General features: G+C 38.4%; 1 protein-coding gene across 3 annotated transcripts; it reads left to right on the top strand.

Annotated features, from left to right (window-relative positions):
- On the top strand, positions 1 to 26,351 carry LOC133541043 (reticulocalbin-1-like). 3 transcript variants are annotated; one of them, XM_061884088.1, is made up of 9 exons: positions 1 to 125; positions 4,512 to 4,745; positions 6,417 to 6,610; positions 6,680 to 6,852; positions 6,923 to 6,983; positions 7,111 to 7,202; positions 17,683 to 17,790; positions 21,297 to 21,425; positions 26,167 to 26,351. In XM_061884088.1, exons 2-8 carry the CDS (start codon positions 4,531 to 4,533, stop codon positions 21,402 to 21,404), a joined length of 951 nt encoding a protein of 316 aa, XP_061740072.1. In that variant the 5' UTR covers positions 1 to 125; positions 4,512 to 4,530; the 3' UTR covers positions 21,405 to 21,425; positions 26,167 to 26,351. The 3 variants fall into 3 exon arrangements, with proteins under 3 accessions (XP_061740072.1, XP_061740071.1, XP_061740070.1); XM_061884087.1 differs by lacking the exon at positions 21,297 to 21,425; XM_061884086.1 differs by lacking the exon at positions 26,167 to 26,351 and having other exon boundaries at positions 21,297 to 22,065.

Raw genomic sequence — 26,351 nt, 5'->3', positions numbered from 1 at the left:
TTGGTCAGTCAAACAAGCCCCTCCTCCTCTAACAGCGGTTTTAGGGACCGAGTGCCAACGCGGACCGATTTTCTTCAGGAACCAACCACTAACGGAGGAGGAGTGAAGAAAGTTACAAGAAAGTGGTAAGTTTTCAACTATTCCCAACTACTTTTATGCTTGATAAAACCGCGGAACGGCGATTTTTTTTGTGACTGAAGACTCGTGTACTTCGCTTTTTGGCGCATTGCTAAGTAACGTGAAGCTGGTTTGTGATGGCAGTCACGACTAAAGTAGAGACCAGAGATGATGGGAATGACAAACAATGTCTTTTAAATGATTAACATCTACATAAACTCTATTAAGGTGCAATGCAAAACAATGATTAGTGTAAAGTTTAAGTGCTGACCAAGGATTAGTTCCATATATAGCTAAACAGTTATTTTATATTTACGTCATCATTATTATTATTATTGTATGTGTGTGTGTGTACAAGGTTGACTTTGCACTGCAAAATGTGAGCAGATCCTTTAAACATGTTCTGCTTATTTTTAAATAGATGAACAAAGGGTGTGTCCTGCTCTCCAAACTTTTCATCCTTGTAACAAACTCAGCAGCAAATGTTTATTTGTGACTACAGGCCATGTTTGAATATTTGATATCCCTCCCTGTTTTGAAATATGGCAATACCAAGGGCTGAGTGACCCATCGATATACTGCACTTCAGGGGTTCTTAACCTTTTTGACCTCGGGGCCCCAACTTTTTCACTACTGTTATTTGAGAGACCCTCTCAAATAACACTGAACTATTGATGTATTCATTTTTATTCAATTATATCTAACCTACTTACAGTTGAACAATCAAACGATATTATAAGCACGAGTTATTCATAATATACGTTTATCTAGGCCAGGGGTCACCAACCTTTTTGAAACCAAGAGCTACTTCTTGGGTACTGATTAATGTGAAGGGCTACCAGTTTGAGACACACTTAAATAAATTGCCAGAATCAGCCAATTTGCTCAATTTACCTTCAATAAATAAATCTATAAATATATATATTTTAAAAAATGGGTATTTCTGTCCGTCATTCCGTCGTACTTTTTTTTTTTCTTTTATGGAAGGTTTTTTGTAGAGAATAAATGATGAAAAAAACACTTACTTGAACGGTTTAAAAGAGGACAAAACACAAAAAAAATTAAAATTCAATTTTGAAAGAGTTTATCTTCAAGTTTGACTCTTTAAAATTCAAAATTCAACCGAAAAATATGAAGAGAAAAACTAGCTAATTCGAATCTTTTAAAAAAAAAAATGACAAAAATAATTTATGGAACATCATGAGTAATTTTTCCAGATTAAGATACATTTTTTGAATTTTGATGACATGTTTTAAATAGGTTAAAATCCAATCTGCACTTTGTTAGAATATATAACAAATTGGACCAAGCTATATTTCTAACAAAGACAAATCATTATTTCTTCTAGATTTTCCAGGACAAAAATTGTAAAAGAAATTCAAAAGACTTTGAAATAAGATTTGAATTTGATTCTACAGATTTTCTAGATATGCCAGAATTTTAAAAAAAATGTTTAATCATAAGTTTGAAATAATATTTCACAAATATTCTTCATCGAAAAAACAGAAGCTAAAATGAAGAATTAAATTAAAATCTATGTATTACTCTTTACAATAAAAAAATAAATTTACTTGAACATTGATTTGTCAGGAAAGAAAAGGAAGGAATTTAAAAGGTTAAAAGGTATATGTGTTTAAAAATCCTAAAATCAATTTTCAGGTTGTATTTTTTCTCTAAAATTGTCTTTCTGAAAGTTATAAGAAGAAAAGTAAAAAAATAAATGAATTTATTTAAACATGTAAAGACCAAGTCTTTAAAATATTTTCTTGGATTTTCAAATTCTATTTGAGTTTTGTCTCTCTTAGAATTAAAAATGTCAAGCAAAGCGAGACCAGCTTGCTAGTAAATAAATAACATTTAAAAAATAGAGGCAGCTCACTGGTAAGTGCTGCTATTTGAGCTATTTTTAGAACAGGCCAGCGGGCTACTCATCTGGTCCTTACGGGCTACCTGGTGCCCGCGGGCACCGGGTTGGTGACCTTATATCTAGGCTGCTTACAAAATAAATACTAAATAACTATACTGCAAAACAAGGGACTCATAAATAACTCATGTAAAATAAAATTACGCAGTGTTAAAAAAATAAATAAAATCAAACTAAAGCAGTGCTTTACAATTATTTTCTGTTACGTCCCTCCTTGGAAGGTCAAATATTTTGCGCCCACCCCCCACCGTGCCTATCCATCCATCCATTTTCTACCGCTTATTCCCTTTGGGGTCGCGGGGGGTTGCTGGTGCCTATTTCAGCTACAATCGGGCGGAAGGCGGTGTACACCCTGAACAAGTCGCCACCTCATCGCAGGGCCCATTGTGCTTATAAAAAGTATGTGTCTATAAAATTGTTACAACTATACCTGTGCATAACATTGTACTTTTATCAACATAAAGGAAACAACACACCGGCCTTTTCTCGTCTCAGTGAAGCCAAGTGCTATATATGCTTCGTCATATTCTGGTTCGAGGGGGGGGGCATCTCCAAGGTCACACATCGCACAGCGCCGGCCCCAAGGGGTCCCGCCCCACTATTTGAGAAGGACTGAAATAAAGTAATAGATATTTTTAACTAAACTTTGACAAAATTTAAGAGCAAATACAACTACAGCTGCACCACTTTAGTCATATTTTTTGCGCTTATAGATGTGCTATGACTTTTGTTTCAGACTTCTTCTGTTTGATATTGACGTTACTAGAATAGAATGCCTTTTATTGTCACTACTATTCACAGGTACAATGAGATTTTAAAAAACTCCAGTATCAGTGCCACAGTCTACAAAATGTGCAAAAGATAGGAAGAAAAGAAAAAGAAAACTAGTGCAAAAGGAGGTAGTTACACCACTTGTACTGCCACAAGTGGTGGAAAAAGTGTATTGCCTTTGATTACCGCAGCGGCCCCAAAAGAGGACAGCTGAGAAGATATAGTACCTTGCAAACATAAGAAGAATAAAATAAGCAGTTGTCAACATAAGTGACACTAGCCATTGCTTGCATAAGAATAGGTGATGATGAAATATTCTTGAACTTACTGTAGTTTGATATGTTATTTTTCCTCCATCTGTATATTTTTATTCAAATTTTTGTGTTGTCATAAATTTTATACTCTTAAGGGGAACTGCACTTTTTTATTTTGCCTATCGTTCACAATCCTTCTGTAAACACATTATTTTTTTAATTTGTTTATGCATTCTAAATATTAAATAAATGCAACCAAAAGTCAGCTTACAATGGAGCCTATTGGAGTCGCTCTATTCTGCCTGATAAAGCCCTTAAAAACATCCTAACCCCTTCATTAGGTTTTATTTACATGATGTTAGTATATATGTAATGTATCAACAAGCATATTTATAATAAAATTGAACATTTACGTATTTTCATCATTTGACTTAAAAAACGCATCACAACGTTCGCTTTTCCCCCCTTCATCACTGATTATTACTCACTGCAGTCTATGTGAACCAACAAACATTACTGTACAATGTCTGCTGTCATTAGGATGCTGACTACTAGAATCTTTTCCCGTTTTTGATGAAAAATTCTCACAAACCAAGCGTGTTCATGTTGTTCTCACCATTTCCCGGGTCTAAATTGGCTGATAAAGTGTACCAACTTGTTGGATTACATCCTTATCCTTCTACTATCCAGGTGAAAGGCAATATTTATAATCTACAATTTCCTGAGCAAAGGAAGCGAGGAAACAGGTTACCACTCGATGATGTAAACATACGCATACACGCTAGTAAACATGGCGCCGCTATAAATAGTTTGTCTGCGTTAGCGCTTATAATAACAATATCACTAATACTTGCTTAATATTAAACTCTTGAAATGTAAATTGAGTATTGTTGGTGCTTTGTGGATGATTTTATTTTATTAGGTTTTAAGGGATGTACAAGAGGACGTCCCATTAGCAGGTTAGAATGCTTTACAAAAAAAAAAAATACATCCATTGTCATGTCTGTCATAATAATTGTGAACGACGGGCAAAATTCCAAATTCCAGTTCCCCTTTAACAGAGCTGCTGTGATTTCTTTGTTGCATTTCTTCAATACAATAACAGTAAAACTTGTGTATCTTTCTTCTGGTAGCCAAAAAAATTCATTATTTTGTTACTGTGGTGGAATTTCTTGCTTTTTATTTTGCCCCGAACAGGAAGTTGCAGAAATTTCACGCTGCTTTGATATGTCATTTCAAATATGACAACACTTGTCAACATAAACCGACCAATTTCCCATGAATATCACTCCTTCGGGTGTCTAATTTTATTTGGAGTTGAGGTCAACTTAAGCGGACTTCGTAAAGTGTCGACATAATGAACAATTGACAATTCTAGCATCAAAAGAGCTGTCGTTGTCTTTTGGAAAGTCAACATGCTTTCATATTTTGATTTCCTCCTTTAGCTGTTGACAGGCAATCACAATGCTCCTGAGGTCACTCGCACCGCTTTGCCTCCTGGCCGCTGTCGCCTTCGCAGTCCCGGCTCAGGAGAAACGTGTCCATCACCAAGCCGATCTCAGCGACCACGACCACGACGACAAACATAGCTTCAAGTATGACCACGATGCCTTCCTGGGAAAGGAGGAGGCCAAGACATTCGACCAGCTGACTCCAGAGGAGAGCAAAGACAGACTGGCGTAGGTTTTATTCGATGCAAAAAAAGGAAATAAATGGCTGCCAGTAATCTGCGTAAAGCATGTAGAGCAGTTATATCGTATAAAACCTTGTCTCTGAGTTTAAGTAAGAAGTGTCACACATATAGTGTTCCACACCAATCATCTACAGCATTTATTGTTCCACTTCTTATTCCGCCAAAGTTTGCCGCCGGCTTACACAGCCCACCGTTTTCATCCCATCGGAACCGTTCGAGTGTCAAAACATTCGGCTCGATCAAGAATCGTGAGCCCATGAAAAAAAACTGTTAAAAAAATATCCCAGATTACCCAGAATTCCCAGGTTCCAGGACATTTTTCCCATTGAAAATTATGGGCCATTTTTCAAACGTTGACAATTCCTACTTTTCTCACCCAATGGGACCTGTTCTACATTCTACACCTTCCACTCACCCTGGACAATCAAACTACCACGTTAAAAAAAAGATTCCAGGAAGTACCATATTTCCCAGTTTTTCCAAAACCTTATTTTCACCTTTTGTTCTAGAGTTTTTCCACAGTCCACATTTTTCAACCATTCCACCATCTATGGCCAGTGGCCTTGTGGTTAGAGTGTCAGCCCTGAGATCGGTAGGTTGTGGGTTCAAACCCTGGCCGAGTCATACCAAAGACTATAAAAATGAGACCCATTATCTCCCTGCTTGGCACTCAGCATCAAGAGTTGGAATTGGAGGTCAAATCACCAAAAATGATTCCCGGGCGCAGCACCACTGCTGCCTACTGCTCCCCTCACTTCCCAGGGGGTGATAAGGGTATGGGTCAAATGCAGAGGACACATTTCACCACACCTAGTGTGTGTGCGACAATCATTGGTACTTTAACTTTAACAAAACATTCCTCTTAGTTGGGACATAAAAACGTTTTTTCCCCCGTAGAAATTCCCTCTTTTTTCCCAAAATATCAGGAATTCCAAAATACTATTTCTCAATTCAAAGCGTTACTACGTCAACATTTCTCAACCGATTAAAAAAATTCCCACGTTTTTTTCCTTCATTATGCATTTTAGGCCGGTGCGATTTATAATCCGAAAAATACAGTACTTTTAGCGACATTTATTCAGTATTAGTTTTCAAGGACATGTATGTATAATCAACGTTGTATCAATGCTGGGTAAAATATTGGTCAAAATAGTCCAAAAAATTTGAGGATTTTTGTATTTACTTAGAAAACATTTTATTTGACACAAAAATCACACACTCTGTGGCGGTAAAATCAGTGTGAAAGGTAAAAAACTATATTAAAAACGAAAAAACTGAATGTTATTGTTTTTTTTTAATTGTTATCGTAATTTAAATGTGTTATTACTATTATTGTTATTATTTCACCTATTGTTTATTCGTTACTAATTTCTTAAACTATATTTAAAATTTAATTTTGGTGGCACAATAAATATTAATGTTTTCAATATTCGAGTAAATTCATCGTGATTACAATATCAATCAAAAGATTTTTTGCCATAATCGTCCAGCCCCCTTTACGACCCCTTTAAGCGATTGTCAATATCCGACCACCTGACTTTACCTCACTGTCAGACCAGTTCTGTGCCATGTTTTTTATGCACCACACTGACAAAACATTTCTCGTTGGTGAACTGGACTCTCCAACCTGACCCCAGCGTCCTCTTCATCCCCACAGGAAGATAGTGGACCGCATCGATACAAACAAAGATGGTTTTGTCAACCACGCAGAGCTGCATTATTGGATCAAACACCGCCAGAGGAGTTACATCAATGAGAACGTCAACAAACACTGGAAGGACTATGACACGAACCAGGATGACAAGATCGCCTGGGAGGAGTACAAAAACACCACCTATGGCTACTATCTTGGTCTGTCCGCCTCTCACTGCGTCTTCTGTCAATCAACGCTCAAATATTCCCTTTTTTTGTCCCACTCAGGTGAGGAATTTGACGACGTGGACGACAAAGCCACTTACAAGTCTATGCTCACCCGAGACGAAAGGCGCTTCAAGATGGCCGACAAGGACGGGGACGGTATTGCCACGCGTGAGGAGTTCACCGCCTTCCTGCATCCGGAGGAGTTTGATTACATGAAAGACCTGGTTGTTCAGGTACTTTTCAATCCCCAGCAGAATAGACCCTCTGAAATCAATTCCATTAATACGTTCCTTCAATTGTTAGGAAACCATCGAGGACATCGATAAGAACGGCGACGGCAAGATCGATTTAAACGAATACATCGGTAGGCGTCTTCTCACAGGTTAACCCCTTCCTCTCCTAGTGGGGGAGCTAAGAGTGTGTGTGTGTGTGTGTGTGTGTGTGTGTGTGCGTGCGTGTGTGCGTGCGTGTGTGCGCGCGTGCGTGTGTAGGGGACATATACACACCAGAGGATGGAGAAAGTGAACCTGAGTGGGTCCAGACTGAGAAGAAACATTTCACCGAGATGAGAGACGCCAACAAGGTACAGTAGGGATGGGCGATACAGCCTGAAAGCTATATATACAGTATGTCACAGTATCTGGCAATAACAAAATGTGTCACAATATACAGTATTAGTTGGCATATATTTAACAATAGGACCATTTTAAAACAGGTTACAAAGGCGCCAAATTTGGTTGCTAACGTATGCGGTAACATGAGTTATTTCAGTTGTATTATTTTCTCAAAACTATTATTTTTTATGTTTCTGTTTACACTTTTGTGAAAATGTAATAAGCAATTATTCTTCTGTTGTTTGGATACTTAACATTCGTTTTGGCTGATACTACAGATTTGGGTATCGATCCGATACCAAGTTCAAGGTTCAAGTTTTTGTTTGTCACATGCAGACTACACCACAGTGAAATGCTTTTTTCCATGCTCTTCAGATATTGCGTACAGTGGGTTCCAAACACTAGTTGCAGAATCTAATAACCTAAATACAAAGACATACAACAATTGAATAGCTCTGATGTACATTAATTACAAGACAGTTAAGTTGCACAATAAGTCACAGAAGTTGTGATAGAAATGTCAGAGGTGGGTATAGTAGCCAGAAATTGTACTCAAGTAAGAGTACTGTTACTTTAGAGATTTATTACTCAAGTAAAAGTAAGGAGTAGTCACCCAAATATTTACTTGAGTAAAAGTAAAAAGTATGTTGTGAAAAAACTACTCAAGTACTGAGTAACTGATGAGTAACCTGATTACGGCAACAAATAATGCACAAAAACATAAAAATAGCAATGAGCAAATTCAGAGCCAGGAATATCTCTTGAGCAACTAAAACAATATATATTAAATAATAGTACATTAAAATAAAGTTAAAAAATGGCACATTGAGCCACAATAACTTAACAGCGCCATAGCCTCAGTAGGCATTCATTGATTTGATTGATTGACTGATTAAAACTTGTATTAGTAGATTGTACAATACAGTACATATTCCGTACAATTGACCACTAAATGGTAACACCCCAATAAGTTTTTCAACGTTTATCAATTACTTAGTAAATGACCAAGTCGAGGTGATCTACCTCATATATACATACACACACATATCATATATATATATATATATATATATATATACACACATATACATACATTTATATATACAGTATATCATTTATATTTACTTATTTTGCCGTTTTTGTTCACATGTTGAAGGTGTTTTAATGAATATACATCAATCAATCAATCAATCAATGTTTACTTATATAGCCCTAAATCACTAGTGTCTCAAAGGGCTGCACAAACCACCACGACATCCTCGGTAGGAAAACTCACACCCAGTGGGACATTGGTGACAATAATGACCCAGTGGGACGTCGGTGACAATGATGACTATGAGAACCTTAGAGAGGAGGAAAGCAATGGATGTCGAGCGGATCTAACATGATACTGTGAAAGTTCAATCCACAATGGATACAACACAGTCGCGAGAGTCCAGTCCAAAGCGGATCCAACACAGCAGCGAGAGTCCCGTTCACAGCGGAGCCAGCAGGAAACCATCCCAAGCGTAGGCGGACCAGCAGCGCAGAGATGTCCCCAGCCGATACACAGGCGAGCAGTACATGGCCACCGGATCGGACCGGACCCCCTCCACACGGGAGAGTGGGACATAGAAGAAAAGGAAAAGAAACGGCAGATCAACTGGTCTAAAAAGGGAGTCTATTTAAAGGCTAGAGTATACAAATGAGTTTTAAGGTGAGACTTAAATGCTTCTACTGAGGTGGCATCGCGAACTGTTACCGGGAGGGCATTCCAGAGTACTGGAGCCCGAACGGAAAATGCTCTATAGCCCGCAGACTTTTTTTGGGCTTTGGGAATCACTAATAAGCCGGAGTCCTTTGAACGCAGATTTCTTGCCGGGACATATGGTACAATACAATCGGCAAGATAAGATGGAGCTAGACCGTGTAGTATTTTATACGTAAGTAGTAAAACCTTAAAGTCACATCTTAAGTGCACAGGAAGCCAGTGCAGGTGAGCCAGTACAGGCGTAATGTGATCAAACTTTCTTGTTCTTGTCAAAAGTCTAGCAGCCGCATTTTGTACCAACTGTAATCTTTTAATGCTAGACATGGGGAGACCCGAAAATAATACGTTACAGTAGTCGAGGCGAGACGTAACAAACGCATGAATAATGATCTCAGCGTCTTTAGTGGACAGAATGGAGCGAATTTTAGCGATATTACGGAGATGAAAGAAGGCCGTTTTAGTAACGCTTTTAATGTGTGACTCAAAGGAGAGAGTTGGGTCGAAGATAATACCCAGATTCTTTACCGTGTCGCCTTGTTTAATTGTTTGGTTGTCAAATGTTAGAGTTGTATTATTAAATAGAGTTCGGTGTCTAGCAGGACCGATAATCAGCATTTCCGTTTTTTTGGCGTTGAGTTGCAAAAAGTTAGCGGACATCCATTGTTTAATTTCATTAAGACACGCCTCCAGCTGACTACAATCCGGCGTGTTGGTCAGCTTTAGGGGCATGTAGAGTTGGGTGTCATCAGCATAACAGTGAAAGCTAATACCGTATTTGCGTATGATGTCACCTAGCGGCAGCATGTAGATGCTGAAGAGTGCAGGGCCAAGGACCGAACCCTGGGGAACTCCACACGTTACCTTAACGTAGTCCGAGGTCACATTGTTATGGGAGACACACTGCATCCTATCAGTAAGATAAGAGTTAAACCAAGACAGGGCTAAGTCTGACATACCAATTCGTGTTTTGATACGTTCTAATAAAATATTATGATCGACGGTATCGAAAGCAGCGCTAAGATCGAGGAGCAGCAACATAGATGACGCATCAGAATCCATCGTTAGCAATAGATCATTAGTCATTTTTGCGAGGGCTGTCTCCGTGGAGTGATTTGCCCTGAAACCGGATTGAAAGGTTTCACATAGATTGTTAGACGCTAAGTGTTCATTTAACTGCTCCGCAACAATTTTTTCAAGGATTTTTGAAATAAAGGGAAGGTGAGACACCGGTCGGTAGTTTACCATGAGGTCAGGATCGAGGTTAGGTCTTTTAAGAAGAGGATGAATAACCGCTTTTTTGAATGCTAGGGGAACAGTGCCCGAGGAGAGTGATAAGTTTATAATATTTAGCACTGATGGACCTAATAATACAAAGAGCTCCTTGATCAGTTTCCCAGGAAGAGGGTCAAGTAAACATGTTGTCTGTTTTATTTCATTTACACGTTGTAACAATTCCTCTAATGTTATTTCCTCAAAACGAGAGAAACTATTTTGGAGGGCAGTATCCGCCGTATATATAATCGTGTCAGTGTTAATAGAACCCCGTTGTAGCTGGGACGCATTGTCTTTAATCTCCTTTCTAATGACTTCAATTTTCTTACTAAAGAATTGCATAAAGTCATCAGCTGAGTGGGTTGAGCTACTGGAAGGAGTCCCTTGTTGGGTTAGCGATGCTACCGTACTAAACAAAAATTTAGGATCGTTTTTATTACGGTGGATGAGATTTGAGTAATATTTGGCTTTAGCTAAGGTAAGCATGCGTTTATAAGTTATTAAACCATCACTCCATGCTTGATGGTGCACCTCAAGTTTAGTCGTGCGCCATTTGCGTTCCAGCTTTCTACATAATAATTTCTGAGCTCTAGTTTCTTCTGTAAACCACGGGGTGCGCTTTTTTGGAGCCTTTTTTAACTTTAGCGGTGCTATGTTATCAATGGTTTCGCGCAGGGCGTCGTTAAAGTTGTTAGTGAGGTTATCAATAGAGCCCACATACTTTGGGAATGGTGCCATTACCGAGGGCAGTAGGTCAGCAAGAGTTGTCGTTGTGGCTGTATTAATGTTGCGGCTGCTATAGCAGTTATTATTATTATTAGTTTGACGAACATGCGTCTGAACCTCGAATTTTATAAGGTAATGATCAGACAATACTTTAGTATACGGGAGTATCGTAACTTTGGAAACGTTGATGCCCCTGACAAGCACTAGGTCTATCGTATTACCGTTGCGATGCGTGGGTTCATTTATTATTTGTGTGAGACCACAGCTATCAATTACAGTCTGGAGCGCTACGCATGGTGGGTCCGATGGGGTATTCATATGGATATTAAAGTCCCCCATTATGATTATATTATCGGCGTGTGTCACTAGATCAGCAACGAACTCTGAGAATTCATTAATAAAGTCCGAATAGGGCCCTGGGGGGCGGTAGATAACAGCCAGGTGTAGAGGCAGCGGTGTGACAGACCTCATAGTAAGCCCCTCAAACGATTTATATTTATTATTTATGTTAGGACTAAGGTTAAAGTTTTCGTTGTATATTAGTGCAACCCCCACACCCCTTTTGAGCGGACGGGCAATATGCGCATGTGTAAAGTTAGGAGGACATGCCTCATTTAGCGCAAAAAAGTCGTTTGGTTTAAGCCAGGTTTCGCTGAGACCGATGACGTTAAGATTGTTGTCTCTGATAATATCATTAACTAACAACGTTTTAGGAGACAATGATCTTATGTTTAAAAAACCTATATTATAGGTAGTGGGCTGTTTTAGGGAGTTTTTGATCAAATTATCCGTAGTAGCAATATTAATAATGTTGTGTTTATTATGCCCAGTGCATTTAGTATAGTTACGACCATATCTAGGAATTGATACGACGGGAATTTTCCGATTGTTTGTTTGTTGCTTTGATAAACTGCACGCATCATGGTTAGCCACCTCAGTAACGGGGATTTTCCGATTGTTTGATTGTTGCTTTGATAAACTGCACGCATCATAGTTAGCCACCTCAGTAAAACACATGTCCAACTCTGAAACACTCAAAGCAGAAAAAACTTGTTCTAATTTAACTGACTCCTTACCCAGACCAGTAGTCTCGCATTTTCCATCTAAATCCGTCTTCGGGATGGAGGAAAGTGGTGTTCTGTTAAACATGCATGTTTAACATATAGATTCCTATCTTTCATGAAGACAAGAATATAAATGGTGTATTACCTGATTCTGATGACTTGCATTGATTGGAATCAGACGTCCACGTTTTCAAATGGAGGAGAAAAAAAGTTCCTCTTTTCTGTCTAAATCCACATGAAAGTCGTAGGTTTTTGGTATCTTATCTGTCCAGCTTCCATATGCGTTTGTATACACTTTACAAGAAATACATTGGTGGCAAACTCCGTAGCTTGCTAGCTTGTTTGCGCTGGCTTTCGGAGACTTTATTTTGTTAACGCAGGCGCGATGGAGCGGCGCTTTTATTGTGAAGACAGAACTGTGCGATCAGTCTTTCGGCTTTTGACGGGAAGTACAGTTGAAATAAAAAGTGTCTTTTTTCCTTTACACTTTTGATTGATTGATTGAAACTTTTATTAGTAGATTGCACAGTACAGTACATATTCCGTACAATTGACCACTAAATGGTAACACCCGAATAAGTTTGTCAACATGTTTAAGTCGGGTTTTACGTAACACGGTCATCTGCCCGCATGGCTCTGTTTGATATGTCCAACGTCACCAGTGACTACATGTGATTGGTGAAACGCAAGCATGCGTAGATTCTACTTTGAAGCTCTGTCATTAACCAAAACAAACATTAATAGATCGATAAAAAAAAGTAGCGAGTAGCGAGCTTAAATAGATAAATGAAAGAGTAAAATTAGCGTTTCTTCTCTATAAATATACTCAAGTAAAAGTAAAAGTACGTTGCATAAAAACTACTCGAAGAAGTACAATTTATCCCAAAAGTTACTCAAGTAAATGTAACTGAGTAAATGTAGCGCGTTACTACCCACCTCTGAGAAGTATCAGTACAAGTAGAAGTACAGTAGTCAAATAAAGTACCAGTGCAAGATCAAATAGTGTAACAGTATATACTAGGGGTGTGGGGAAAAATCGATTCGAATACGAATCGAATCCTTTACATTGTGCGATTCAGAATCAATTCTTTTTTTTTTTATATCGATTTTTTTTTTTTTTCATCAATCCAACAAACCACTACACAGCAATACCATAACAATGCAATCCAATTCAAAAACCAAACTTGACCCAGTAACACTCAGAACTGCAATAAACAGAGCAATTGAGGAGACAAACACAACACAGAACAAACCAAAAGTAATGAAAAAAAAATTATTATTATCAACAACAGTATCAATTATAATTTCAGCATAGCAGTGATTAAAAATCCCTCACTAACATTATCATTAGACATTTATAAAAATAATAAAAAAAGAACAATAGTGTCACAGTGGCTTACACTTGCATCGCATCTCATAAGCTTGACAACACACTGTGTCCAATGTTTTCACAAAGATAAAATAAGTCATATTTTTGGTTCGTTTAATAGTTAAAACAAATTTACATTATTGCAATCAGTTGATAAAACATTGTCCTTTACAATTATAAAAGCTTTTTTTTTTTTTTTAAATCTACTAGTCTGCTAGCATGTCAGCAGACTGGGGTAGGTCCTGCTGAAATCCTATGTATTGAATGAATACAGAATCATTTTGAACCGGAAAAATATAGTTTTTGAATCGAGAATCGAATCGAAAAAAATCGATATATTATCGAATCGTGACCCCAAGAATCGATATTGAATCGAATTGTGGGACACCCAAAGATTCACAGCCCTAGTATATACAGTATAGGAAGGAACAAATAAGGTGTCTACAGTTCTTTGGCAGTTGAGTAGTGACAGTAGTATGAACAAAGGTAATGGAACAGTATGACTTCTTTATACTCTTGTTTTTACATTATTTGACATTATTTACAATCATTGAATGAAAAGTATTGTAGTCCGGTAATTACATTGGTAAGTAAAGTGTTTTTACATTATTTACAGTCATTGAATGAAGAGTATTGTAGTCCAGTAATTATAGTGCTAAATAAAGTGATTTTGCACGTGCGGTTTTGTGCAATTGTGATGAGTGTTAATCAGCGGTGCAGTTGAGCAGTCTGATGGCTTGGGGATAGAAGCTCCTCCTGAGTCTCTCCGTGTTGGCCTTGAGACTCCGGTAGCGCTTGCCTGACTGCAGCAGTGAGAAGAGGAAGTTGCTTGGGTGGCTAGAGTCCCTCACATTCCTCTTGGCCTTGGATCTACACCGCCTGGTGTAGATGTTGCAGATGGTTGGGAGTACACCTCCGATGGTGCGCTCGGCTGATCTGGCCACTCTGCAGTCTGTTGCGGTCGTGTGCGGTGCTATTCCCATACCAGGAGGTGATGTTTCCAGTCATAACCCTCTCCGTTGTGCATGAGTAGAAGTTCTGAAGATCTTGTGGTTTAGCTTAAACTTCCTCAGTCTCCTGAGGAAGTAGACAATGTTGTGACTTTTTCACCACTTTGTCTGTGTGTGTGGTCCAGGACAGGTCTTCTGTTATTGTCACTCCAAGGTATTTGAAGTTGGTCACTCTCTCGACCGGCGTCCCTTCTATGCTAAGGGGACTGTAGTTCCTTGCCTCCCGTCTCCTAAAATCCACTATGATCTCCTTGGTCTTGCTGACGTTCAGGGCGAGGTGGTTCTCCTGAGACCACAGTGCCAGGTTCTTCACTTCACTCAGGTAGGCCGTCTCATCGTTTCTGGAGATCAGGCCCACCACAGCTGTGTCGTCAGCAAATTCCCAATGGAGTTGGTGGTGTTTTTAGCCACACAGTCATGTGTGTAGAGTGAATAGAGGAGGGGGCTCAGAACACAGCCCTGGGGGGCACCGGTGTTGAGGATAATGGGTGATGAGGTGCAGTTCCCTGCTCTCACCACTTGTGGTCTGCCTGTCAGGAAGTCCAGTACCCACTGACAGAGGGTTGAGTTCAAACCCAGGTCTTTGAGCTTGATGACAAGTTTAGATGGGACTATGGTGTTGAATGCTGAACTGTAGTCTATGAACAGCATTCTCACATAGTTCCCCAGCCTTTTGTCCAGGCCTGTCGTGGCGGTATGCAATACGTGTGCGATTGCTTCGTCAGTTGACCTGTTTGGGCGGTATGCAAATTGCAGGGGGTCTATAGTGGGGGGAAGGGAGGAGCATATGTGGTCTTTGATTAGCTTCTCAAAGCACTTCATGGCTATGGGGGTGAGGGCTGGCTGGGGCAGATTTGTTTGGAACAGGGACAATGGTGGATTTTTTCAGACAGGTTCAAGGGACAGATTGAATATGTCTAAATACCGGTGCCAGTTGGTCAGCACAGACTTAGGACACAGCCGGGGATGCCGCCTGGCCCTGTGGCTTTCCTGGTATTCACCCTCTTAAAGGTTCTCCTCACGTCATGTTCTGTCATTTCTGAATGCTGAGTCACCATTGCCAGTGGCCATACCCTCTTTTAAGATGCCATTAAGGCTGCAGTTTGAATAAAAAGGAATTTAGCTCATTTGTGAGTTAGTGAAGTGAGTTATATTTATATAGCGCTTTTCTCAAGTGACGCAAAGCGCTTTTACGTAGTGAAACCCAATATCTAAGTTACATTTAAACCAGTGTGGGTGGCACTGGGAGCAGGTGGGTAAAGTGTCTTGCCCAAGGACACAACGGCAGTAACTAGGATGGCACAAGCGGGAATCGAACCTGCAACCCTCAAGTTGCTGACACGGCCACTCTACCAACCGAGCTAAGCCGCCCCAGGGAAACATCAGCATTCACCATGGGGCAGCTGCCTTTATAGTCTGTCATGGTTCTGATTCCTTGCCATACAGCTCTGGAGTCAGCCTGCTGAAATTTAAACTCCATTTTGTCCCTGTATCTTCCCTTTGCCTGTTTCACTGCGCGCCTGACGTCATAGCACGTTGCCTTGTACGCGTGCATGAGGGCGCGCGCATTCAGAGCCTCTCGGACCGATATATCAACCCAGGGTTTCTGATTTGGAAAAACCCGTTCTGTGGTTGTGGGCACTATTTTCTCGACCAGTTTTCCAACAAAATCCAGCACAGCGTCTGCATATTCATCAATGTTGTCTGTGTCCTCGCGGAACACGCTCGAGTCTGTGCAATCTAGCGCATCCTGGAGCGCGCACTCTGAGTTCACAGACCAGCGCTTGACTTCTCGCGTCACCACGGGGACGCGCTTCAAACTTTGTTTATACACTGGTACGACCAACATGGCGGAGTGATCTGATTTACCGAAGGCTGATAAAGACTGTGACTTATAGTAGTTACTAGGGCTGTGAATCTTTGGGTGTCCCACGATTCGATTCAATATCGATTATTGGGGTCACGATTCGATAATATATCGATTTTTTTCGATTCGATTCTCGATTCAAAACGATTCCGTATTCATTCAATACATAGGATTTCAGCAGGATCCACCCCAGTCTGCTGACATGCTAGCAGAGTAGTAGATTTAAAAAAAATAAATAAAAAAGCTTTTATAATTGTAAAGGACAATGTTTTATCAACTGATTGCAATAATGTAAATTTGTTTTAACTATTAAACGAACCAAAAATATGACTAATTTAATCTTTGTGAAAACATTGGACACAGTGTGTTGTCAAGCTTATGAGATGCGATGTAAGTGTAAGCCACTGTGACACTATTCTTTTTTATTATTTTTATAAATGTCTAATGATAATGTTAGTGAGGGATTTTTAATCACTGCTATGCTGAAATTATAATTAATATTGATACTGTTGTTGATAATATTAATTTTTGTTTCATTACTTTTGGTTTGTGCTGTGTCGTGTTTGTGTCTCCTCAGTTCTGAGTGTTGCCGGGTCAGGTTTGGTTTTGGAATTGGATTGCATTGTTATGGTATTGCTGTGTAGTGGTTTGTTGGACTGATTAAAAAAAAAATATATATATTTATATCGATTTTTTAAAAATGAGAATCGATTCTGAATCGCACAACGTAAACGATTCGATTCGTATTCGAATCGATTTTTTCCCACACCCCTAGTAGTTACCATACCTATGATGTTCATACATACAGGATCATTAATTTATTACAATTTTTACGCCCAACTGTAATCCAACAAAATCCCAGCATGGCAGTGTAACAATATGAATTCAAATATAAATAATTTTCTTATTCACTTTTATTTAATACAGAATGTGTAATAAAGTCAAGAGTTCTAGCTTAGATATGCTTTTGTGTATCCTCCTACAGTGGTAGTGTAGCATGTTTAGCTTTTCCTTATCCTGTAGTCCTCCAGTGATAACGTCCGCCATGGAGGAGAGTATTAGTGATTTAGAAGCTACACTGTGGAGGGACATTAGCCGCTAGCCAACATGCTACATTGTTTTGTTGGCTTGCTGCAGTTAAATTTGCAGACACTAAAATGTATAAACAACATTATTACAGTATTACGATAAAACAAATGTATTTAAAGCGCTGTCGTCCGCCAAATTGATATTGTATATCAAATATATCACTCTAGGTTAAAAATCACAATTTATCCTTCCTGATTCTTTTTTGCAATAATTTTGTCTCTTTTTATTTTCGTGTAGTGGTTAATTTATGCAATGCCCTTTTCACAATAGCTTCCCATGTAACATCGCCATGTGTCACACAGGATGGTTACATGGACTCCAATGAAGTGGCCCACTGGATTTTGCCAGGAGAAGTGGACCATGCTGACAATGAAGCCACTCATCTGATCCAAGAGACGGACACCAACAAGGTAACCATGACGCTGCTCGGGCCCTGAATAGTAAACATGTCAACCCGGGTTTCCAAAACACATTTTGTTGGCCTTTTATTGTCTTTTCCCGCTAGCTAGCTAGCGGGAAAATGACTCAAGTCTTGAAGTAGTTGGTATATTAAAAGGGACTGTTTGTTTCCATTAAGCTTTATATCCCGCCGTCTTTCGGCGTTGAGCATGTGAACTACACGCCACGTAACACACACACACACATTAGTTTTTATTGTTGTCAGTAATATAAATATTTTAAAATTTTAGCTACGAACTTTAGCTATTATTGAATATATTGAATGATTGTATCATAACAACAACATAACTGCAAATTGTTAGTTGCTTCTCTTGGACTGCTTTTGTGTGATTTTTTTTATTTCAATAAATGTATTTATCATTCAATATATTTACTATATTTTCCGGATTATAAGGCGCACCCACTAAATTTTAGGGGGGAATTTTTCAGCCGTACAAGACTTTATGCCGCAGATATACATTATACTGGTAAATTGTGAAATTAGTTATTTATATACAAAATTGTGTAAATCATATACATTAATCATAATTGTTACCAAACAGTGTCTGTAACATGGCAGTAAAACGGCTGATCAAATAAAACAGGAAAGTCATTAACGTTTATTTATTCTTTATGAGATTAAGAAGATTCTATCCTTTTTTTTAATAGGGATCAAGATGTTTATCAGGATTCTTCTTCCTTGTACTTTGTGAACACTCTTAGTTTGAACAGTTTCTTAAAGTGGATAATTTTAGTACATGGTTTGATTCCTTTGCTTTTATCCATTCCATAATTTAGCCATTACTGAAGAACAATCCATATATAAGCCGCACCTTTGTGTAAACAGCAGTGTTCCAAGAGTAGGAAAAAAGTAGCAGCTTATAGTCCGGAAAATACAGTAGTAATTGTAAAAAATTATAGACATATCAACAATATTAGTCCTCTTTAACCTAACCTAAGATAGGCGGTGGTGTTCTTGTTGTATTTTTTGATACCTTTGAGCAATTTGCAAAATGTACTTCCATCCATCCATTTCCTACCGCTTATTACCTTTTGGGGGCGCTGGCGCCTATCTCAGCTACAATCGGGCGGAAGGCAAATGTACTTAAGTATCGCAAGTAAACATTTATGTACATTTTTAAAGCTATTTTTCTTTATAGATGTCCATATGAAATACATAATAAAAATGCTGCACAACATAAAAAAAGTGCTCAAAAAGGGATTTCAGTTAGCGTAAATCAACTTCTCTTAAGTATTTGGCTGTTGTGTTGAGTTTGAGTTTATTTCGAACATGCAAGCATACAACATGTTACATCACAATTTCCAGTTTCTCTTTTCAACATGTTCGAAAAGGAGCAGGAAGAAGCATAGCTCATTTAATCCTACCTCTTTTCTTTTCCATAACAGTTGCTAAAACGTTTGTTCACTTCCTGTTCTCAATTTATTCACAATATTCTCCATAAGTAATCAAAATAAAAATAAAAAAATAAATAATAATCGGTGAAGTAAGTTATATTTTATATGCTGAGATGGGCACCAGCGCCCCCCGCGACCTCAAAGGGGAATAAGCGGTAGAAAATGGATGGATGGACAGATGGAGATAAGTAAGATTATTTTGAGAATGAGTGAATGGAGGAAATACATTCAGAATGTTTATCTTTGTTCTTGTTCTTTGTAAACGCTTTAATTTTGAAGTTTCTTGAAGTGGATCATATTAGTACATTGTTTGATTGCTTTGCTCAATCCATTCCATAATTTAATTCCACATACTGTTATACTGAAGGTCTTAAGTCTTGTACGTGCGTACAAACGTTTTAAATTACATTTTTCTCTGAGATTACATTTCTCCTGTTTTTAGAGAATAATTGTTGTATATTCTTGGGTAGTAGGTTACAGTTTGCTTTGTGTATAATTTTAGCTGTTTGCAAATTCACTATGTCATGGAATTTCAGTATCTTTCATTCAATATATAAAGGATTTGTATGTTCTCCATATCCAACATTATGTATTATTGTAACTGATCTTTTTTGTAACACTGTTAGAGAATGAAGTGTACTTTTGTAATTATTTCCCCATATTTCTACACAGTAACTCAGATATGGTAACACTAGCGAGCAGTAGAGATTATGAAGTTATTTTTATTCTAGAACATGTTTTGCTTTATTCATTATTGACGTGTTTCTTGCTACTTTATGTTGTATATTTTTTACATGAGATTTCCAGTTCAATTTATCATTGCTGTTGTCCTTAAATGTGTGATGCTAGAAGAATACTGCAAGCCAGGCTGTGATTGGTGGAGGTCCCCATTTTGCATGAAGAGGTCCATGTAAAATGAATGACAGGGCGCGTCAGATAAAATTTTACCACAAACTTATTCTTAGACTCTTCCTGCTCCGTCACTAATTAGAATATAACAGCAAATTTCTGCAGGTGTTCACAAAGCCCCCCCATGAGTCACTGCTTGTGCTAGGCAAGTAAGTAGAGAAAGTGGGTTTGATACCGGTCAATCATGTGGCCAGGAAGATATATTGGCCAATTTTAATATAAATATTGTAAATTAATGTTTTTAATTGTGTAAAATGTGATATTTTGCATGGGAAACAATAGTATTGAATGATGTATTTCCCATGAATTGGTTTTAGTACAAAACATGCATCAAATTAAATTCAAGTTTGGTTGAAAAAATTATAAAACAAACGTTTTACATGAACGATTCTGAGAATATATAGAAGGGGTAGGGAATCCTCCAAATGAAATTATGTTTAACGCCCCAACTTAGCTAACGAATTGACATAAATTGACTGCAGGAAACAAAAAGTCTCGAGTAGCGATGACGCTTATTGGAAATGTATGAGCGGGAAATTATCTTTTGAAAATATTGCAGTCATACGCGGTACTAAAGGAAATCATATTAAAGTCGTAATCGAGCATTTAGAATTAAAATACAAAAAGAGTGCAGCTGGTTAAAAGAAATTCTAATCGGCACATATATTAATACTTAAGAATGCACGTTTCCCAATAAAATGCTTCAGAAGACATACCTAAATATTATAATATTAGGATAGGCATTATTTATCCCACAATGAGGAAATTAATTGATTGTAGTGCAGATACAAAAAGACGACAAAAAATAAAGTAAAAATACATGAAAATAAAAAAGTAAATATCAAAAAAAAAAAAAAAAACCATAATACATTGAAATAGCAGAGTTTTCAATGCTAAAACAATGAAAAACTAAAAAAAATCACCTGTAATAATACATATAGTGCACAAATAGTGCAGCTCAATACAATAGCCAGCTAGATGAATCAACAGATGCAGCTAAATGTGAATTATTAAACATGATGGGATTAATTCTCTGTAATTGTGATGTAATTCATTCTTTTAATTACTCTTCTCTCTCTTACTCTTGCCTTTCATGTCTAATTTCCTGCATCTTCCCCTGTCAATCAAACCAATGCGGGGAATGGATGGTCAGGACGAGAAGATAAGCAAGAAGGAAATCCTGGCCAACTGGAACATGTTTGTGGGAAGCCGGGCCACCAATTACGGAGAGGATTTAACTAAGAGACACGACGAACTTTGATGAGCTGTTGTGTTCCAAGAGGTGCTCATCTGCATTTTTATTTCTCTGACCTTTGTTCACGGGTGGGCAGGGGAGGACAGGACGGGTGGGCAGGGGAGGACAGGTCGCCGACTTGGACTCTGATCCAGAGTACGAACTTGTAGTCTTGTTCATACTCGCTCATGCTCAGTTACTGTTCAACACACTGTCACATACCGTGTATGTGGATACAGGTGACGCACTCCCACTTTTTTTACCAAAACATTTCAATTTGATATTCTCAGGACTTTGATTGTATCACAACCAGAGTGTTCAGGTCTATCTAGCATGAAACCGACATCTTCCAAGGCAACCGGAACAGTCCAGTTGTGACCAATCCATTGGCCTGACAATACAATGACTTGACTGAATGACAATCTTCACAATTTGATGGTACAGTAGTGTTTTTTGAGTTTCAGCTTAAAAAGTGGTTACTGAAAACCGCCGTGGTGTAACACTCCAACAACCACTTTCACGTTTGTTTACGATATCATATGTAAGAAACAAAGGCAAGATAGTAGCAGTTTTTGGATACAAAGAACGTACGACTGCGCCCAGTGAGGGGTGACGTGAGTCAGAAATGTTGGCTACTAAAATATGTTTACCAACAAAATAACTGTTACAAATAAAATATTTTCCAACATGTGGTGATATTATCTTTTCATACTTGTCACAGTTACTAACTCATTATAACTAACAAGGAAATAGTTTTTTTTTAAATTTTTTTTACTGTAGTTGTAAAGTAATTGTGTCAGTACATTTGAATAAGTACACTGAGTCCTAAATGAACCCAGTATTTATGACCCCCTTCTGTTTTTCCTTCTTTCCACTTCTCTTATGTAGCCAAGATAGCAAATATTCAGTTTTTTTTTTTTATTGAATATTAATAAAGGCATAAAAAATAACCAGCAGAAAGTAACTCACAAAAAGCCCTCGGAGAGCACAGACCTCTTCCAGGTCCTACCCCCCCAATCCTAAAGTCCTAAATCGAGACGGCCATGTGGCTCATCCTACATGTTCCAAGACCATGCAAGGTCAGCAATGTCCGACAAGAGATCTCAAGGGTATCCATCTAATTTGTACAAAACCATCCAAGCATGGAACCAGTCATTTTAGTCCATGGGCCCAGGCATATATCAGTACCATCAGAGGAAACCAAACTTTAGGGTTCTTAAGTTATTGGTAGGGACTATATGATTATTTAAATACGTGATAACTGTTCCAGAAGAGCATCTTTGTGTATGTATTCCACATGTTTGCCATTCTAAAATAGTGACTTTTGGGGGGGACCATCTTGAGGCAAAATGACATATTCGTTGCTCGGACAGTATTGGAAGAGACAGACCAGGATTTGAAAGAGAAACGCCTGGAGACAATATCCACCATCAGAACAGTTCCATGGCAAGATGACAAAAATTAACTTGAAAACATTCCCCCACATTCGGAAGAAAACAACCACAAAAGTGCAGGCCAAAGAAATTGTTCTTAAGGCTGACAGAAACCTGTTTGGGCATTCACGATCTGCCATAACGGCGGTGGATCTCTGCTCTTGCCAGAGATATAAAAGACCATTTCTGTGTGTCACTGATGAGTTTGGTACAAAAGATGGAAGGGAATGAAAAAATGTTTTTACAGCTGGCTGAATCAATTCTGTCAATGATGGAGTACAGAGTAAAGGCATGGATGTTATCTTCAATGTTGACCGAGAGACACCCAAAAAAGACGCAGAGATATGCAACAATCCAGTTCAGGAGCACAGCTTTCAACAGTGGAAGAAATTGCTCTGGAGCTCCTCCAACAAAGAAAGTCTAATCAAGTTCTTGGTTGAGGAGTGGAAAAAACCAAAGAGCAGAGAGATGGGAAAAATTTTAGTTTGAATAGTTTCTTAAACTGAATCATATTAGTACATTGTTTGTTTTCTTTGCTAAATCCATTCCATAATTTAATTCCACATACTGATATACTAAATATTTTAAGTGCTGTACACGCACACAAATGTTTTCCCCTGAGGTTATATTTTTCCTCTTATGTTGAGAAGAATTGTTGTGCATTCTTTTTGTGCATAATGTTAGCTGTTCACAAATGCACCAGGTCACAGAGTTTCATTACTTTTGATTCAATAAATAAAAGGGTTTGAATGTTCTCGATAGCAAACTTTTCGTATTATTCGAAAAGACCTCTTTTGTAAAACAGTTAGTTGAAGTACCACTGATAGTCACACACAAACGAGGTGTGGTGAAATTACTCTCTGCTTTTGACCCATCTCCTTGTTCCACACCCTGGGAGGTAAGGGGAACATGAGCAGCAGCAGTGGCCACGCTTGGGAATATTTTTGGGGATTTAACCCCCAATCCTAACCCTTAATGCTGACTGCCAAGCAGGGAAGCAATGGGTCCCATTTTTATAGTCTTTGGTATGACTCGGCCGGGGTTTGAACTGACGACCTGCGGATCTCAGGGCGGACACTCTAACCACATTTAGTGAATGAAGTGTACTTTTGTAGTTATTTCCTCAAAATTCTACTGTCACAATAACTCAGATATGGTAAATCCAGGGATCAATAGAAAATATGGAGTGATTTTTGGTTCAGAACATGTTTGGCTTTATTCATAAAATGTTTCTTGCTACCTTATAAATTTTTTTAGGTGAGATTTTCAGTTAAATGTATCCATCTACTGTATAATTACACCTAAAACTTAAAATGTATTTTATCCTTTCAAATGTATTTGTATTTGAGTTTTGACTCTCTCTTTTGCCGTTTCCAAATATCATTTATGTTTTACTGAAACTCAAGGACAGTCTGTTTTTGTCAATCCATTTCTTCTGTTTTTTTTGTATCAACTTCTATGTTTTCTCCTGAACAAAACCAAATAAAACTAAGTCTTTTGGAAGTTTATAATTATATACAGAGATTGAACAATTTTGATCCCAGTATTGATCCCTGGGGCATGCCACAAGCTATATTTACCGTTCCAAATGTGTGTTTGACTCGCTTCACGTATTGCTTCTTGTTAGTTAAGAAGCTTACCAAGTTTAACACCAGCCCTCTGATGCCATACCGTTCTAATTTGTTTATTAAATCGCTAATTGAGATGTTATGGTTAGTATTCCAGACAACAGGTTCTGAAAGAGTATTTGCAGAGGTAAGGAGGAAGTACTAGATTCTGAGCGGAAGAGAATATATGAAAACGTCACCAATAGGTTCATGGAATACCAGATGGTCGCACTACCCCCTGCATGTCTCTGTCAAGCCACCCTGCTAGTGTACTGGGGTGACAACTTCAGCCCAAAGTGGGCCGACAAAGAGTGCATGACAACAGGCTGTGTGCATCTTGACTTACTGGAGAGCATCAACACTGACATCTTTCTAATGGTACTGCGATGCTTCGTCACTTCCCGAACAACTACCAGAACCAAACAGAGTTTCGCTTCGACACTCTGTGGTCCCCACATTTTGGAGGAGCATGGGGCCTAGAAATTAAGCCAATAAAGCCAGCTCAACCAAGTGGTACTGCAGGATTAGACGGTGTCAGAACCTGTTCTACAGACCGTGCTACTTGAAGTGGAAGGGATACTCAATGCAAAGCCCCTTGGGTACATTTCCTCAGAACATCTATGCATCCAGTGATCTACTGAGCAGAGGGTGATGGCGACACAGCCAGGTCCTGACTGACCTACAACTTTTTCCTGACCCACAGAAGTGGCTCAGGTGGCATAAGGACACGGACAATCAAAAAAGTGGACAAGTGGTGATGTTGGTTGATCGGGAACTTTCCAGGTCGCAGTGGCCAATCGGCAGAGTAGTCAAGACATGCCCTGGTGAGGATGGTGGAGTCAGGGCAGCTGAAGTGAAAGCCAAGGGACATATTTACCCGTTCTTACGCCCTGTGCGACTGCCGGCATGGGAAAATGAGAAATACACAAACTGAGGATAAACTTTCGTTTACAATTCAAATTTACAGCAAAATTTGGAGGCGGTCGTCAGAAAGTTTTTTTACCGGAAGTATGAACACACGTTGCCAGAAGTCAGACGTGTGCTGCTATGAATTCAGATATCTATGTGCAAAATAAATAAGTCGCGGAAATGAATACAATTATCAAAATATGATAAATATTGAACATATTACATATTGTTATGAAGGTGTCTGTCACTAAATTATATGTAAACTTGCACTGTGTATATAAAACATTGATGGAGGGTTTTGAAGTTGTTTTACAGGGCTTTGAAGGCTACAACGGTGACTCCCATTAGCCGCATCTTTCAAGCATTTTTTTAATCATGTTCTTTTTGTATATATAGTTTTACAAATCACCTGACATGTATACTGTGTATATCTACATAATTAATTTTTTTACATAATTTGTTATACATATGTTATAGGTTATATATATTTTATAATTGAATGTATCAAATGTGATGATTATTGGACCACAATGGAAACAAGCCTTTTGGCTTTTTTTGCCATCCATTTGCCTTTTTAAAGCAATACATGGATTCAAATCTTTAAGATGTCAATCAACTTCTCAAACAATCAATCACTAATCTTTAAAATCGACAAATAATTTTTTTTCTTTTAAAGACACCCATAATGATTGTGAATGATTGGCAATATTCCAGTTCCCCTTTAAAGTCTTTCTGTACCCTATTCTCTCTTGTTCTAAGAAATTGTCAGACCATCTGTGCAACCTCCCCGCGCCCCACCCTAACTTTTAGTGTTTCACGTCCCTGTTGTGTGTCCATCAGGATGGACTTCTAACACTGTCTGAGATGATTGACAAATTTGACGACATCAAGATCAGCACCATCACAGACTACGGCGCCATGAAGGTCGAAGAGCATGATGAACTGTGAATATTTATAGTCTACGAAGTTAGGATTTTTTATGTGTTTTGCAAATAATATAATAAATACTAAAGGGGTCTCACGTA

Source organism: Nerophis ophidion, linkage group LG23 (genome assembly GCF_033978795.1).
Source record: "Nerophis ophidion isolate RoL-2023_Sa linkage group LG23, RoL_Noph_v1.0, whole genome shotgun sequence".
NCBI lineage: Eukaryota > Metazoa > Chordata > Actinopteri > Syngnathiformes > Syngnathidae > Nerophis > Nerophis ophidion.
Note: the sequence above shows the minus strand (reverse complement) of the source record. Positions and strands in the feature narration are given on the sequence as shown.

Excerpts from the sequence above, each read along its gene's own strand:
- LOC133541043 (XM_061884087.1), top strand. The coding sequence starts at position 4,531 with ATGCTCCTGAGGTCACTCGCACCGCTTTGCCTCCTGGCCGCTGTCGCC. Across the intron at positions 6,853-6,922 it reads TGAAAGACCTGGTTGTTCAG|GAAACCATCGAGGACATCGA; the intron begins GTACTTTTCAAT and ends TTCAATTGTTAG. Across the intron at positions 7,203-17,682 it reads AGATGAGAGACGCCAACAAG|GATGGTTACATGGACTCCAA; the intron begins GTACAGTAGGGA and ends TGTGTCACACAG.